The 17,471-nt window shown below is 41.3% G+C and overlaps 1 protein-coding gene across 1 annotated transcript in view; it reads left to right on the forward strand.

Annotated features, from left to right (window-relative positions):
• The window catches only part of LOC102446348 (ferric reductase 1-like), a 49,758-nt gene that overhangs the window by 18,286 nt on the left and 14,001 nt on the right, over window positions 1–17,471 (forward strand). Inside the window, exons 6-10 of the mRNA XM_089780543.1 lie at window positions 5,226–5,411; window positions 6,988–7,089; window positions 9,054–9,195; window positions 10,688–10,801; window positions 13,581–13,693. Coding sequence (XP_089636669.1) covers window positions 5,226–5,411; window positions 6,988–7,089; window positions 9,054–9,195; window positions 10,688–10,801; window positions 13,581–13,693 — 657 coding nt within the window. The remainder of the gene's footprint in view (window positions 1–5,225; window positions 5,412–6,987; window positions 7,090–9,053; window positions 9,196–10,687; window positions 10,802–13,580; window positions 13,694–17,471) is intronic.

The raw sequence follows: 17,471 nt of genomic DNA on the forward strand, positions 1-17,471 counted from the left end.
TATGGTCCCTCCTCTGGCCCTGCCTGGGGCCTGAGGTGCGGTCTCCTTTCCCTCCAGCTGCTCGGCAGGCTCCTGAGAGGCTGCTGGCTTGGACATAGCAGCCAACCCCTTCTAAACCGGGTCAGGATTTCCCTGCTCCCCGAGCGCCTCGTTGCTACCGTGTCTGGGGCTGGAAAAGGGGCTGATGCTGGGGAAAAGCCTTTTCCCACCGGCTGATAGAGACCCAGCTGCCAAAAGAGCTAGACAGCTGTAATAGACTTTAATAGAATGGAAATGTTTAATTATTAATGTAGAACTTTGTTTAAGAATGAATTACAATATAATTAAAATAAAAATTATCCAACTAAATTAAGTTTCTATCAAATTTACCCAATTCACATGTAATATGAAAATAGCCTTCAATGTGCGCATTTGACGCCTTTTTTCTATTTTTTCTCCAAAGGGGAGCCCGCGAAACTGTGCTGCCCTGGGCCCCGCAAAACTCTCATCTGCCCCTGCTCCCATGCACAGTAGGGATGTGAAAAGTTAACCAGTAAGCACCACTCTTAATGGGTGATGTTTACTGGTGCCAGTTAAACTCTTCTATCTCCCATCATACAGGCATTTAGAACAACTCTTTGGTGTGGTAGACAGCATAAATAGACGGAATAAATAGAATCTGGTTTTCCCAGGAGCAAACCCCTAAGGGGAAGACCCTGTGCCACAGCTGGAAAGGAGAAGGACACTGCTGAGAGCCTTGCCTCTTACTGCTGTGTATATCCAGCCTCTTCCTTAGTGAAATGCTGTGTGGGAGGGACCTACCTGTCAGCATCAAGCATGTCCCCATGTAGCAGTTAGGGAAACAATCCTGTAGATGCAAGACAGCTGCAGATATCTGAAATAACATTGTGTGAATCTACACTACAAGCTTTTATTTCAGAATAATATCATGCTGGAGGACTTCTTATTCTGACTCATGGTAACTTTAATTTCACGAGAAATAAGGGAAGTCAAAGGACAAGTGCTCTTCCTTCTACTTCCTGCTGTGTAGATAGCGCCAAAAGCCTAATTAAGCTATTTCAACTTCAGCTACGCAATTGACGTAGCTCAAATAGCATATCTTAATTCAACTGTAGCCCTGCTGTGTAGACGTACCTGGACTGGGCAGCCTGAGGTTCCTACAGTTGGAGGAGGCTGTTGGATCAGATTTTCCCTGAGCTGCTTGGAGAATCCTGAGTGTTATTTGCTGCTGTAAAGTGTCAATCAGTAAATCTTGTAAAGGTTCCCATGACCTTTCTTTATCTTACTGAAACGCGTTAATAATTGCATCTAGAAGGGGGGACACCCTGTACAGTAACCCATCCTGGTACAGCTGTGGAGCGATGGGGACTAGAAGCAAGTGTGAGGTAACAGGGTGCAGAACTTTCTGCAGCTGGTGGAGGTACCCAAGAACAGCCATGCAGAGCAAGAGCAATTATTGTCCCTCCCAAGCAGCTAGGACTAGCAGCAAGGAGCCCCTGGCTGGAGTGCTTCCAACAGCATGGTTGAGATCAGACCTACCTCTACTTCTTGGAACCTCCTGTAGCTGTAGGAAGCTCTGTGGTTGCTGCCTTCTGGGGACCAGTTCTGCAGGCAGCACAGAAGTGAGAATGGCAATCCCATGATCCCCTTACAATGGATTTGCAACCCCCCACAATTTTCTTTTGGTTCTGTTACAACACAATGAATTTTCAGTTTTAAACAGCTGAAAATGTGAAATTTTCCCATTTTCAAATCCTATGGCCATGAAATTAGCTATAATAGACAATGCTTTGGGTAGTACCCTAACAATAAGTAGTTGTGGACTAACTAGCAACATCTCTGAACAGGACATGGTGGGGTAGCTGGTGCCGGAGCCACCTCTATAAAATGCCATAGAGGCTCTAAGAAAAAAACTGCCTAAAACCAAGTCTTGCTGGAGCAAGTGGAATTCAGTAGGCAATTTGCAAAGGAGCAAGGAATCTCTAGTTTCAAGGGTGTCAGGCTTGAACAGCCAGCCTGGAAAGCTTGACTTGTAGATATGCTCACGTTGACTTTGAATGAGGACGTTTTAGAGAAGAAGAGGATAAAAAGAGGAAACTGTTCCATGCAATGTTTAGTTGCAATGCAAAGTTCACATCTCCCCAGAGTTACAACAACAAAACCTCTGAGATCGTTACTCCTATCTTGATCATAGGGAGATAGGGTGGTATTTAATATTTTTTTAAGTGACAACCGTTCTGCATGTAGATCTACCTCTTTCATTTCTCCTAACAGCTGAAGAGTTGAAAGTGAGGTTTTGGTTTGGTACATAGTAGAGTGTAGCCCAGAGGTGGTCAATAATTTTTGATGGGAGCTTCCCATGCTGCCTGTGCAGCAAACAGGCAGCTGCTATTGGCTGAAACCAGCCAATGAGAGCTACTGGGGGTGGGAGCAGCATGAGAAGCCTGTCTCCCCTCCCTCCAGGCTTTCAGCGTTCAGAAACACATATGTGGCCCTGCAGCCGGTTTTCCAGAGTGCTGGGAAGGGCAGACAGGGAGGGCTCAGGCTCTCATAGGCTGGATCTGGACCGCAGATCTTCATTTGGATAGTACTGGTCAAGAATTTGGTAAGAGGTTGAGGACTGCACTCTTCCATGAATGTAATCATAGAATCATAGGACTGGAAGGGACATCGAGAGGTCATCGAGTCCAGCCCCCCGCCCTCAAGGCAGGACCAAGCTCTGTCTACACCATCCCTGACAGATGTCTATCTAACCTGTTCTTAAATATCTCCAGAGAGGGAGATTCCACCACCTCCCTTGGCAATTTATTCCAATATTTGACCACCCTGACTGTTAGGAATTTTTTCCTAATGTCCAATCTAAACCTCCCCTGCTGCACTTTAAGCCCATTACTCCTTGTCCTGTCCTCAGAAACCAAGAGGAACAAATTTTCTCCTTCCTCCTTGTGACACCCTTTTAGATATTTGAAAACCGCTATCATGTCCCCCCTTAATCTTCGTTTTTCCAAACTAAACAAGCCCAGTTCATGAAGCCTGGCTTCATAGGTCATGTTCTCTAGACCTTTAATCATTCTTGTCGCTCTTCTCTGTACCGTTTCCAATTTCTCCACATCTTTCTTGAAATGTGGCGCCCAGAACTGGACACAGTACTCCAGCTGAGGCCTAACTAGTGCAGAGTAGAGCGGCAGAATGACTTCACGAGTTTTGCTTACAACACACCTGTTGATACAACCTAGAATCATATTTGCTTTTTTTGCAACAGCTTCACACTGTTGACTCATATTCACCTTGTGGTCCACTATGACCCCTAGATCCCTTTCTGCCATGCTCCTTCCTAGACAGTCGCTTCCCATCTTGTATGTATGGAACTGATTGTTCCTTCCTAAGTGGAGCACTTTGCATTTCTCTTTATTAAACCTCATCCTGTTTACCTCTGACCATTTCTCTAACTTGCTAATGTGATTTTGAATTATGTCCCTATCCTCCAAAGAAGTCGCAACCCCACCCAGTTTGGTATCATCTGCAAACTTAATAAGTGTACTCTCTATCCCAATATCTACATCATTGATGAAGATATTGAACAGTACGGGTCCCAAAACAGACCCTTGAGGAACTCCACTTGTTATCCCTTTCCAGCAGGATTTAGAACCGTTAACAACTCTCTGACTACGGTTATCCAGCCAATTATGCACCCACCTTATCGTGGCCCTATCTAAGTTATATTTGCCTAGTTTATCAATAAGAATATCATGCGAGACCATATCAAATGCCTTACTAAAGTCTAGGTATAGGACATCCACCGCTTCTCCCTTATCCACAAGGCTAGTTATCTTATCAAAGAAAGCTATCAGATTAGTTTGGCATGACTTGTTCTTCACAAACCCATGCTGGCTATTCCCTATCACTTTATTACCTTCCAAGTGTTTGCATATGATTTCCTTAATTACCTGCTCCATTATCTGGGGGTCTGGGATAGAGGTTGGGTGCAGAAGGAAGCTTGGGGCAAAGGATTGGGGTGTAGTATCTGGGAGGGAGTTTGGGTGAAGAATGGGATTGTGACCTGTCACAATGGACAGGGTGCAAGGTCTGGAAGGGAAGGAGTGCAAGGGTTTTGGTTCTGACTAGGGAGGGTAAATGGTGTTTAATCAGCTAATCGACTAGTCAATGGAATTTCCATCAACTAGTTGATAAGTTGATGGGGGGGGGGGCAGGGAATTGCAGAGTCACAGTGTGTTTTGCAGCAGCTCTAACTTTTCAATGTATTAAGAGCCTAATGGCTCTTAATACATTTAAAAGGCTAAAGTGCAGCAGGGGGACCAGGTGCAAGCTGGGATAGCTGATTACCAGCTCGCACCTGGTCCCCCGCTGAGCTTTAACCATTTAAATATATTAAGAGCCTGATGACTATTTGCTTACATCCCTAGTTGTGACCTGGGACAGGGAACTGGAGTGCAGGGAGGCATATGGGTTCAGGAGAGGATTCTGGCCCAGGGGAGGGGTGTAGGAGGACGGAGTGCAGGGTTTGGGAGCGGGCTGTAACTTGGGGCAAGAGTGCAGGATGGATTTGGGCTGTGCCCGGGGCAGCAGATTAGCGTGCAAGGACTGAGAGGGGGTTGTGACCTGAGGAGGGTTGTAGGAAGGGATGCAGTGTCTGGGAAGGTGTATGGGGGCTGGAACAGGGGTGCAGAAGGTTTGGGTTACATAGGAAGGGGGGCAGAGGGTTGGGGGAGGGGGAGGCTGGTGTGCCAGAGACAGGCTCTGGCTGGGAAACCTTACCTGGTTCCCAGCTAGAAGCCCAGCAGGTTCCTTAGCCAGGGTCCCTGCCTTCCAGCTCCTGTACATGCTCAGAGGAGCTTCTGGAGCCATATTTTTTGCTCTGAACTGAATGCTCTAAACCCGGGGGATGATGGCGGGGAGGCACTTCACATGCTGTCTGTCCTGCAAACATGCAGCTGCTATTGGCGGAAACCAGCCAACGGGAGCTATTGGGGGCAGGGGCAGCATGAGAAGCTTGTCTCCCCTTCCCTCCAGGCTTTCAGCGTTCAGAAACACACACGTGGCCCTGCAGCCAGCTTTCAGGAGTGCCCGGGAGGGCAGGCAGGGAGCTGGCTGAGGCTCTTGTGGGATGGATATGGCCCACAGATCCTCGTTTAGATAATACTGGTTAATAATATTGGCACATTAACTTATCATCTAATAGTTTTCCATGCTGTTATATATTATAGACCTCTGGACGTGAAGGCTGTGGCACACAGAAGTTCTGTTTCAGCAGTCCCCCTGGATGTAATCTGAATGATCCAAACTGTTATTTTATGTCTTCTGAGGCACAAGGTGGTGATGCTTTTAAATTTGAAATGAGTGGTCTTTCTGATGGATATGTGGCCATTGGGTTTTCTGATGATACAGAAATGGTAAGATACTATCCCTGAATTCACTATTGGAACAAGAACAAACTTCTATTTTGTAAACTGCGGAAACTTGACAATGAACTATTCTGTGATCACAATGTTTAGCAAACATAGAAAATCTTAGAATGCTAGAACTGGGAGGGACCTTGAAAGATCATCAAGTCCAGTCCCCTGCCCTCATGGCAGGACCAAGAACCATCTAGATCATCCCTGACAGATGTCTATCCAATCTGCTCTTAAATATCTCCAGTGATGGAGATTCCACAACTTCCCTAGGCAATTTATTCCAGTGTTTAACCACCCTGACAGTTAGGAAGTTTTTCCTAATTTCCAACCTAAACTTCCCTTGCTGCAGTTTAAGCCCATTGCTTCTTGTCCTAGTGTTGATCATTCACAAATTCCAAGGACAGAATGGAGCAATCTGATCCTTTATTCTGACCTCCTATATAACATAGGTTACAGACTTTCTTTAAATTAATTCCTCAGTTTTATCATTTAGAAAAAAACTCATCTTGATTTAAAAGATGTCAGCGATGACACTTGGCAAATTGTGCCAGTGGTGATTTAATCTAAAATGTATACTTTATTTCTGGTCTCAATCCCAGACATTGGATTGTGTCAAACTGATAGATCTATAATTACAAGGATTATATGATTAACTCTTTTAAAATACTGTCACAACACCAACTTTCTTCCAGTCTCTGGAACTTCCCAGTGATTCAAGACTGATTGAAAAATAACATTAATGTTCCAGCAAGGTTCTCAGCCAACTCCTTTAAAACTCTTGAATGCAGGTTACCAGGGCATACTGATTTTAAAAATGCCCAATTTTAGTAGCTCATAGACTCATAGACTTTAAGGTCAGAAGGGACCACTATGATCATCTAGTCTGACCCCCTGCACAATGCAGGCCACAAAATCTCACCCTCCCACTCCTGGAATAATCCTGTCACCTATATCTCAGATATTGAAGTCTTCAAATGATGGTTTAAAGACCCCAAGATGCAGCGAATCCTCCAGCAAGTGATCCGTGCCCCATGCTTCAGAGGAAGGCAAAAAACCTCCAGGGCCTCAGCCAATCTACCAAGGAGGAAAATTCCTTCCCAACCCCAAATATGGCGATCAGCTGAACCCTGAGCACGTGGGCAAGACTCACCAGCCAGACACCCAGGAAAAAGTTCTCTATAGTAACTTCTATCATCCCACCATTGGCCTATTTACCACCGTGCTTTAGATTAGAATAGATGCCTTAGACTGAAATGAAAGGTTATGTGTAAGGGAGACTGTTGTTTCAGTGGCTTCATTAGAACCACACTGGAAGAAAGGTGGATGAATGTCACATACTAGACACATGTTCTAACTATTTCCTTCACAAATAACTGAATAGAAGATTATATTTCAGGTCCAAAGGTACTGGACAATATGCCAGTTGTCACTAATCTAAAGGTACTCTCCAATATCTATTGGGTTTTGGTTTATTACAATTATGGTTCTCCTATCAAAGTTTGTGAGAGATTACTCTGTGTAAGAACTGCATGGAGCTTTATTCACTGACATGGGCAAATCTCTGCTTTTTCAGGGGAATGACGACATTTATATTTGTGGTAAGAATGCCACAGGACAAATAGAAGTTCAACATGCCTTTTCAACAGGACAAACTGCTCCCAACATTTTGCCTTTGGTAATTTAATTCCAGGTTACATTGTATGTATGAGTAGAGTAACACTGTTCTCTGTGTTAATCATAGAATCATAGGACTGGAAGGGACCTCGAGAGGTCATCGAGTCCAGCCCCCCGCCCTCAAGGCAGGATCAAGCTCCGTCTACACCATCCCTGACAGATGTCTATCTAACCTGTTCTTAAATATCTCCAGAGAGGGAGATTCCACCACCTCCCTTGGCAATTTATTCCAATATTTGACCACCCTGACAGTTAGGAATTTTTTCCTAATGTCCAATCTAAACCTCCCTTGCTGCACTTTAAGCCCATTACTCCTTGTCCTATCCTCAGAAACCAAGAGGAACAAATTTTCTCCTTCCTCCTCGTGACACCCTTTTAGATATTTGAAAACCGCTATCATGTCCCCCCTTAATCTTCTTTTTTCCAAACTAAACAAGCCCAGTTCATGAAGCCTGACTTCATAGGTCATGTTCTCTAGACCTTGAATCATTCTTGTCACTCTTCTCTGTACCCTTTCAAATTTCTCCACATCTTTCTTGAAATGTGGCACCCAGAACTGGACACAGTACTCCAGCTGAGGCCTAACTAGTGCAGAGTAGAGCGGCAGAATGACTTCACGAGTTTTGCTTACAACACACCTGTTGATACAACCTAGAATCATATTTGCTTTTTTTGCAACAGCATCACACTGTTGACTCATATTCAACTTGTGGTCCACTATGACCCCTAGATCCCTTTCCGCCATGCTCCTTCCTAGACAGTCGCTTCCCATCTTGTATGTATGGAACTGATTGTTCCTTCCTAAGTGGAGCACTTTGCATTTCTCTTTATTAAATCTCATCCTGTTTACCACTGACCATTTCTCTAACTTGCTAAGGTCATTTTGAATTATGTCCCTATCCTCCAAAGAAGTTGCAACCCCACCCAGTTTGGTATCATCTGCAAACTTAATAAGCGTACTCTCTATCCCAATATCTACATCACTGATGAAGATATTGAACCGTACGGGTCCCTTGCGGAACTCCACTTGTTATCCCTTTCCAGCAGGATTTAGCACCGTTAACAACAACTCTCTGACTACGGTTATCCAGCCAATTATGCACCCACCTTATCGTGGCCTTATCTAAGTTATATTTGCCTAGTTTATCAATAAGAATATCATACGAGACCGTATCAAATGCCTTACTAAATTGTAGGTATATGACATCCACCGCTTCTCCCTTATCCACAAGGCACGTTATCCTATCAAAGAAAGCTATCAGATTAGTTTGGCATGACTTGTTCTTCACAAACCCATGCTGGCTATTCCCTATCACTTTATTACCTTCCAAGTGTTTGCATATGATTTCCTTTGCATGCTTTTTATTCCATAGCTGTGTCTGAGTTACAGCATTATCCGTGCTGCATTCCAAACAGAATAAGATCATCAAACTGTGTGCTACGGTATGGAAAGCTAACGGTATAACTTTGCTCTGAATGAAGCTTATTCCTTAAAACTGATTTGGACCATGGACATATTTTCACACACATTATTCTCCTGGCTCGACTCTGAGCTGATATTAGCAAAGACTAATAGCTAAACAAAGACCAAGATAGGCAGAGAAGAAAATAAAATGTGGATTACTCATTGATTTATGCAGTAAAACTTAAACAAGCAATATGCTGCTAAACATTTAACTGGTCAGAAATGTAAGACTAGTCAACAGAATTTTGTTGTTTATGCCTCTTGCAGCTATGTAGGGAAAATAAATTTATAGTCTTGTCTTAATTTTTAAAATGTTGGGTTTTTTTTTGTAATTTATATCACAAAACTCTATAAATAGCTCTTTCCTATTAGCTCATAATAAATTTTGTAACTAGCAATTGCTAGGATAGGTGCTATTTCTGCTAAACAATTTACAAATTCTGTCACTTGTTTAACAAGTGTGATGAATGTTTTAGTAATTACAGATACTCCGATTTCAGGGTGATGTGCAGATCACAATGACTTCCTTTAATAGTGGAAAAATCAGCTGTTCCTTCATTACAAGAAACGCCATATCAACTCAGTTAAAAGCCGCTAGCAGTTTGTACTTCATATTTCTGGCCCATGGACCATCAACAGCTGGTAAGTATTACCTTATCCTGCAAAGTCCAAAAGGAAGAGTAAACAGAGGGTGTGCACAAAAATGCATCCATACACACATGCATGCCCAAATAGACCTGTGGGGAGGGAGACGAGGCACAGAGACCATGCACAGGTAGCTGTCACTTAAAACAGCTCTGAGGCCGCTGTGTTGAGGGCATAACCTGGTATCAGGACAGGATAGAAGTGGGTCATGTAAATATAATTTAAAACTCCTTTTGCACCCATCTACCTGAGTTGTGCTGAATTCAGATGTGGCCTGGCCCAGGATTCCAGCCCCATCATGATTAATGCAGCCTATTAAAACATTGGGGTGAAGGATTGAGGAAAACCTTTGCCACTGTGGGCTAATATATTTGGTGAAGTGATGTGCATCTTGAGGGGAGAGAGAGTGTCTGATTCTAAAGCATATGCTTGTTGTGTGCACTAACTGGTCTGTGTAGATTCTGCTGGTGCACACAAGAAGTTTCCACATGTACTTTATCATAATGCTGTTTGAAACACTACTACATCAAAGTTCCCTAGGGACCTTTCAGAGCACTACATGGGCAAATTAATGCACAACACATTAGTGTGTTCCAGAAATCACACATATAGAATACACATTGCCTCGCTCTTTAGATTCTCCCTAAGATTCAGTTCTGCAAATGAATTGGCCAGCATGGATTCTTTTGCCTTCCTGTTAAATTCCTAATTTTTTTATTAAGATAAAAGATAATTTTATAGTTAAACCCCAAGAAACAATGATAAATTAGGGCAAATGCCATTGCATTTGCAGTAGAAATAGTGGCTCAACGACACCAGAAGATCACTATAAACCTTTATTTGGCCACCCAAATATTAAATCTAAGCCAAAGAAATTTACAAATTTAGGGTTTGATCCTGCAGTCTGTTGAGTGCCTTTGTCTACAGTGGTATTTTCAGGGACTCAGCCCCTCTGAAAACTAAGCCATTTGTTTAGTCTCTCAAATACGGATTTAAGAGCCCAACTTTAGGCATCCACATTTATAAATATTGGTCTAGGTGCTCTACATGCAAAGAACAAAGGATAAAATGTTGAAAAATTCTGATACTATGAGCTACATGTTCTGCAAATGCCAGAAAAGACCATAAGTGTCTGAATAATATTTATTATTCGGAAGTAGCCCATCTGAGTTGAACCCATAGACATGACACCAATTTCTGACTCTCCTCATGTTCTGTGGACAAACGTTCAAATGAAAATCTGAAACATCTAAACATGAATCTAAAACAACAAGCCTCATCTTGGGGGAGCTATCGTAGAAGAGATTCCAAATCAAAACTATTAAGCTGCGGTTGTGCACATTCTTGGTTCCTGCGATATGTCCTCCTGTATTGCGTCAGATACCATATTAACTGATTACTCTTGGCCAGTGAATAATTTGTATATATTTATTATTGATTTATTTTAAAGAGACCAATAGCTTGAATAATGATTGCTTAATGTTTGCAGGACAGATACACATTCATTCTAGGACACCTTTCATCACTCCTCGGAAAGTAAATATTTCAAGCTATGAAGCAGTAGGAGCCACCGATTCTTCACATTCTATTATTAAGGCTCACGGTAAGAATATTTTTAAGAAAGTAACTGGATGAATCAGCTATCCATCCCTTCCTTTTGTTGAAGCAAAAAAAACGCTCCTCTCTGTTTAGGCAGCTAACAAACAGCTTTATTAATTAATAAAGCACAGCATGAGCCAAACGTGGTCCCAGCAGAGCCGGGCCCAGTAAAGCTGGCTAATACAATCAATCCTAGTATCTTTATACCCTTAGCCAAACAGTCTGATGTTAGGGCATCCAATTACAGAAATCCTCAATTAAATTTGGAAAAACAAAGCCTTATCAACAAGATGGCAGACAGGTACGAGGGAGTACATCTCCTGCCCCAACCAGCCCAATTAACACATACAAATAGCCTATCCTGTAGGGGGTGACAGAAAGTTCACTCTGGTCTACGTGCTTGAGAGAAAAGCTGAAATGGTTTCTGTTATACAAGATGGCTTCTAGCTAAATATGAAAATGGTTTCTACAGCTTCTAAACTTTTAAAGGGGAAAGTGTTTGTTTTATAGATATGCTCATAATCACATCCTTTCCTATGAAATAAGGCTCCTATTTCTAGTCCTGCAGATTCAGATCATATTGTACTTTAATGTCATTTTTATGTCTAGATAATTGGTGTTAGGCTGAAATTTGCCCATTTTAGAGGAATGGCGGGAAATTCCACATTTGAGGGATGGACATCCAACAGCTTCCATTTTTTAAAGTTTCTCAGGTTGGAATGCTAGAATAAATCCTAGAGTGGATGGAGTACTGAGCTCGGGGAAGGAGATAGGAGAGCGCACTTTATTATATTCTGCAATTCATCATACGATTCTTTAACTTAATAAATGGATATTAATCTCCATCTGTTTTGGGGGGAGGGTGAATACATTGCAAACCAAGTGTAAATTAGCAAGTGTAAATTAGCATGGCTTTATGGAAGTCTGTGTATCAATTATGTGAAGTAATTATCTTCTGCAGCTGACACTGTAAAAAGGCTAAATAATAGTAATAAAATTGAGCATGGACTTGCATTTGAAACTTAGAGAAGAGGATTTATATTATACAGTTGATAATCCCCTGTATTTCACAGTGATCTAGAAAACTGGAAAATTGATTTTCTGCCACACAACGGATTATCTTTAATTTTCCAGAACTCATTAATAATCTGATCTTTCCTGTGTGATTTTTCAAAAATAACATAATCATTTTAATTCCACAAGAAATATTTTGTAATATGGAGTACTGTAGTTACTAATGGGTTTATAATGCTCTCCAGTATGTTTCAAGGAAGATCAATTGCAATCATTAAAGCTAAAAAGATTAATCTTTAACTAAATGATACAGAATAGAAACAGATTTGAGGATTTCTGAAATCCATATATTAGGACATTTGTTTTCTTTGGCTTATGCCCAAAAAAGATTTGAGATTTGGGATTTCTCTGTACAGAATGTCTTCAATGCATTATAAAATGTGTTATAAAACAAATACCTCTTTCCTAGGAATGGCATATTTCTACACATTATCTATATAGTTGAATTGAAACTCAGTAAAATTACATGGTTCTTTCATGATAGTATGCCTGGTCATATTAATCACCTAGATTTTTGTTATTAAATCTTTCTTAATTTTTACAGAGTAATGAAGAGACACATTTTGTGACACTGTCATGTGAAAATTACTGCTCTGCATTTCTATTATAGGAAAGAAGATGACTAGAAAGGGAGAGGTTTAGAAAAGAAGAGTGTACCAGGGAGAGGAAAGAGATCCCCTCTAGAGAGACTCAGGCTCAGAAACAGAGTTAGAGACAAGAACCGAGAGAGGGTGAGAGAGGTTAGAAATGTATAATGACCCAGTAGCTGACTCAACTATGCTTCACTTGTACATAAAATACAATTATATACCAAAGTCTATAACTAAAAAAAAAAAAAGTGCATCAATCCTGCAATTTTTTGAGTTCTTGGCATCATCTGTGTGATTTTTTTTCAAAGGCTGCCATTTCTGCTAAGTTTTATACAAGTCTCTAACTTCTAGAGATGACCTGTGTTTCCACCATTGCAAAATAAGCAAGTGCAACCTGAAGAAACTAGAGTTTCTGACCATTTGTAAAGCTTCCTTTTGATCTGCATCTGACCTCCGGTTGTCTATGCAAATATTAGTTTACTCCAAACAGCAATGAGACACTGGTGTGCACTGGCCAACTGCAGTGTAACTGTCACGCCACAGCTTTTTTCATTCTAATTGTTTGTGTAAACAAGCCCTAGTGTGAGAGTTTCAATGTTAAAGGAATATTAATATTTAAAATAAAGTTTGTCCTGTAACACATCTCTAACAGCTTTAATAATTCAGTCATGCTATTGCACGTGTTCCTTAATAGGGAAGGAGGGAGTCCAGCTGGAAGGCAGGCTGGCTGGCCAACTGGCTAGCTTAATTATTTCAGAAGAAAGAATCTCTTAGGGATCAATCCTGGAAACACCTGACTAGTCTGGTCTCTATCCAATAATGCACTTTAAACACTTGAGGAGTCTCATTGAAGTCAATGGAGTTACCAGCATACTTCTTGTAAAGCACTTTTTGGAGTGCTTTGCTGAATTGTGGCCTGAATACTCAGCATCTTGTAGGATCAAGCTTGAAGTGTAGCATTATTGTTGAGCTAACACAAATATTCTTGTCTGTGTTTTCTGCTTACTTAGTAGTACCTGCAGGTGTGATTTCAATTTTTTTTGTAATTAGAACAAGGTTGGAATTACTGTTTAGAATTTTTGTATATAATCCATTCATTGTCTTTTGTTTTTTCATAAGGGGCCCTGATGTTGATAGCCTGGATGACCACGGGAAGTTTAGGAATGATATTTGCTAAGTATTTGAAGAATGTTATCAACACAACTCTCCTTGGGAAAGATATTTGGTTTCAGGTATGAAAATAAATCGAATAAAAGATATGAATTACTATAGCAGCATCACTGGTAAAACAAAACGACACACTGGGCAAATGAGTGAAAAGAAATAGTTTTTTCTATTTCCTCTTTGATTTTGCTGTGAAAATAGAGAAGCCATTTCTAAACAATAACTGATCAAAGAGAAGTATTTGTGTACACACATTCATAAAATGCATAGGTCATGCCACTTATTAGAGAAAAGCACCTGGATCTTTTATATTCAGTAAATGGTTATGAACAATGACTATATTAACAAAATACAGGGTTGGTAATACTCAAAACAGAGAAAAATAATTCACTACCCTACAAAGATGCTAAATTTGTAGCAAATATTATTTATATGAATAGTATGACCATCTGTAATGTTTGAAGAGAGTATTTAAACAATGTTGAATACTATAGAACATTAGTCTCATGACATTATTTGGGTAAACAATAAGAGAGAAAATGAGATCAATGTGCTTTAGGAAAGGTCAACTCAGGAAATGTCTTGCATGAAAGAAGCTTTATTGAGGGTGCAGGAACAAACCACCCTGATGTGCAAAAAGAATAGCAAATATAGTAAGCAACCAACTTGGCTTGAGAGAAAAATCTTCGGTGAGCTTAAATACAGAAAATAAGTTTATAAGAAGTGGAAATATGGAAAGATGACTAGGGAAAAGTATAAAAATATTGTTCAAGCATGCATAGGTGTGTTCAGGAAGACCAAAGCTCAATTGGAGTTGCAGCTAGCAAGGGCTGTGAAGGGTAACGAGAGGTTTCTACAGATATGATAGCAACAAGGTGACCAGGGAAAAGGAGGCAACCTAGGGTATGTCTAGACTACATGGTCCGTCGATGGAGCCATGTAGATGAGTTTACTAGACATAGGAAAATGAAGTGGCGATTTAAATAATTGCTGCTTCATTTACATCAAAATGGCTGCCACGCTGTGCCAGTCAGCTGTTTGGCAGCACAGCGGGGCACTCTAGATGCACCGCGGTCAACAAGGGAAGCCTTTGTCGACCACTCCGGTAAACCTCATTTCACAAGGCATAACTAAGCGGTCGACAAAGGCTTCCCTTGTCGACCGCAGCGTGTCCAGACTGCCCTGTTGTGCCGCCAAACAACTGATTGGCACAGCGCGGCGGCCATTTTAATGTAAATGAAGCAGCGATTATTTAAATCGCCGCTTCGTTTTCCTATGTCTAGTAAACTCATCTACATGGCTCTGTTGACGGAGCCATGTAGTCTAGACATACCCCTACTGACTGATGATGTGGAAAAAGCTTAAGCATTCAATGCTTGGTGGTTTTTTTTTTTTTTTTTTTTTTTTTGCCTCAGTCTTCACAGACAATGTCAGCTCCCAGAATTGTTACACTGGGTAGCAGAGTATGGGGAGGAGGTAAGCAGCCCTCAGTGGTGAGAGAACAGTTTAGAACTATTTAGAAAAGCTGGACATGCACAAGTTCAAAGAGGATAGATCTTATACATCCAAAGATGCTGAGAGAGTTGGCCAATGTGATTGAAAAACCATTGGTCATTATCTTTGCAAAGTCGTTGGCTATTGGGGTGCTCCTGGACAATTGGAAAAAGGCAAATGTAGGGCCCATGCTTTAAAAAGGAGAATCCCCAAAACTACAGGCTGGTCAGCCTCATCTCAATCTCCTGAAAAATCATAGAGCAGGTCCTCAAGGAAACCATTTTGAAGTATTTGGAGCAGAGGAACGTGATCAGGAACAGTCAACATGGATTCACCAAGGGCAAGTCACGCCTACCCAACCTGATTGCCTCAGCAGTTTGTGAATGACACTCATCTAGCAAGAGAGGTAGATACACTAGAGAGTAGGGATGGAGTCCCGAGAGATCTAGACAATTTGGAGGACTAGGCCAAAAGAAATCTGATAAGGTTCAACAAGGACTTAGAAAGGAAGAATCCTATGCACTGCTACAGGCTGGGGATGACTGGGTAAGCGGCAGTTCTGCAGAAAAGGACTTGGGGATTACAATGGATGAGAAGCTGGATAAGTCATCATGTGCCCTTGTTGCCAAGAAGGCTAACGACATATTGGGCTGCATTAGTAGGAGCATTGCGTGCAGATTGAGGGAAGTGATTATTCCCCTTTATTTGGCACTGGTGAGGCCTCATCTGGAGTATTGCATCCAATTTGGACCTCCCACTACAGAAAGGACGTGGACTAGTTGGAAAATGTCTAACAGAGGGCTGGGATATGTGATCTGTGAGGAGAGGCTGAGGGAATTGGGTTTATTTAACTGAAGATGAGAACAGTGAGGGGGGAATTTGATAGTAGCTTTCAACTACCTGAACAAGGGTTCCAAAGAGGATGGAGCAAAGCTGTTCTCTGTGGTGGCCGATGACAGAACAAGGGGCAATGGTCTCAAGTTTCAGTGGGGGAGGTCTAAGTTGAATATTGGAAAAAACTATTTCAGGAGAAGGGTGGTGAACCACTGGAATGAGTTACATAGGGAGGTGGTAGAATCTCTATCCTTAGAGGTTTTTAAGGCCAGGCTGCAAAAGAGTCCTAAGTAGGATCATTTAGGTGGGGTCAGTCCTGCTTTGAGCAGATGACTTCCTTAGGGTTGGAAGAGACCTTATCTTCTGTTATTGTAAGTAAAGAATGCCAATTTACCTCACTTGCTGTCAACCTTTTGTAGGGTTTATTCCAGTGTTAGGAAGAGGCATATCAATGGTTTGAGGGGTAGAGCTGGATTACAGTGCACTGGCAGAATATAACTTAGTTGATGTTTCTGTGGCTATAAATTAGAGCATTTTTCCTAGGGAACTATTTTTGCACCCCTGTGTACTCAAGGTCAGAGAAAGTATAAATGGGTAGCTTAGAACCACCTTTTCCTCCCCTTCCTGCAATGGTGACAAACTTGGGTCTAAGAAGTAAAATAATCACTGTTAACTAAAACTTTATTTGAATTTCCACACTATTGCTAAATAAATTAATGAGGGTCATTGTATACACCACTTGACTTATAATGCCTAGTCACAACCATGGGAATTAAGAACAAGATCTCAATTTATTGCCTTAATTTGGTGGTTACACCACAGCTATTGGCTGTAATTTTTATAAGTTCTTGTTGTATTTCATGTGTCTAAGTTATGGCTATTCACTACTATTCAGTGAAGGGTATTGTTATCAAAAGATTGTCACACAGCTCTATGGAAAGTCTCGCTGAAAATATTCTCCGTGGTGCAATAGATCTTTTCATAGTAAAATTAATGCACAGTGACTGTGCTGGCCTGAGTGTTCAGAGTGATGCATTCATTGGACATAATTCACAAGAAGCTGTTATCCTGGAGAATCTCTTAATACCAGGGATGTTGATCTGACTTTTGGCCACTGAATGTATCTATTTGATGTTCATGGTAGATTCAGATTCTTGAGAGTGGAAGCTTTTATTAAAAATAAGTTAATATTCTGGGATTTTTCAAAGGAGTCTCTGAAATTCCCAGCCCACTCTCTGTGCAGGTGAGAAGATAATCTTCCCAAAGCAGAACAATCTAGTTCTGTCCTTGTCAGCTAGAAATGGCAGCTAAGACAGGCACGAACTTCCTTCTTTATCTAAATGACATTGATTCTAAAGCTTAACAATAGCACTTAAGGGTCATAGTTTTCAGATGTAACCATGCCATCACATACCCAGTTTGCACATGTACTGAACATGCTTATGATAGAAATTGAGTAATTGCACACCAAAGAGCTCAGTTGTCATCTGGCATAGGTCAAAGTGACTATATCACCCT

Source organism: Pelodiscus sinensis, chromosome 9 (assembly GCF_052426305.1).
Source record: "Pelodiscus sinensis isolate ZL-2025 chromosome 9, ASM5242630v1, whole genome shotgun sequence".
NCBI lineage: Eukaryota > Metazoa > Chordata > Testudines > Trionychidae > Pelodiscus > Pelodiscus sinensis.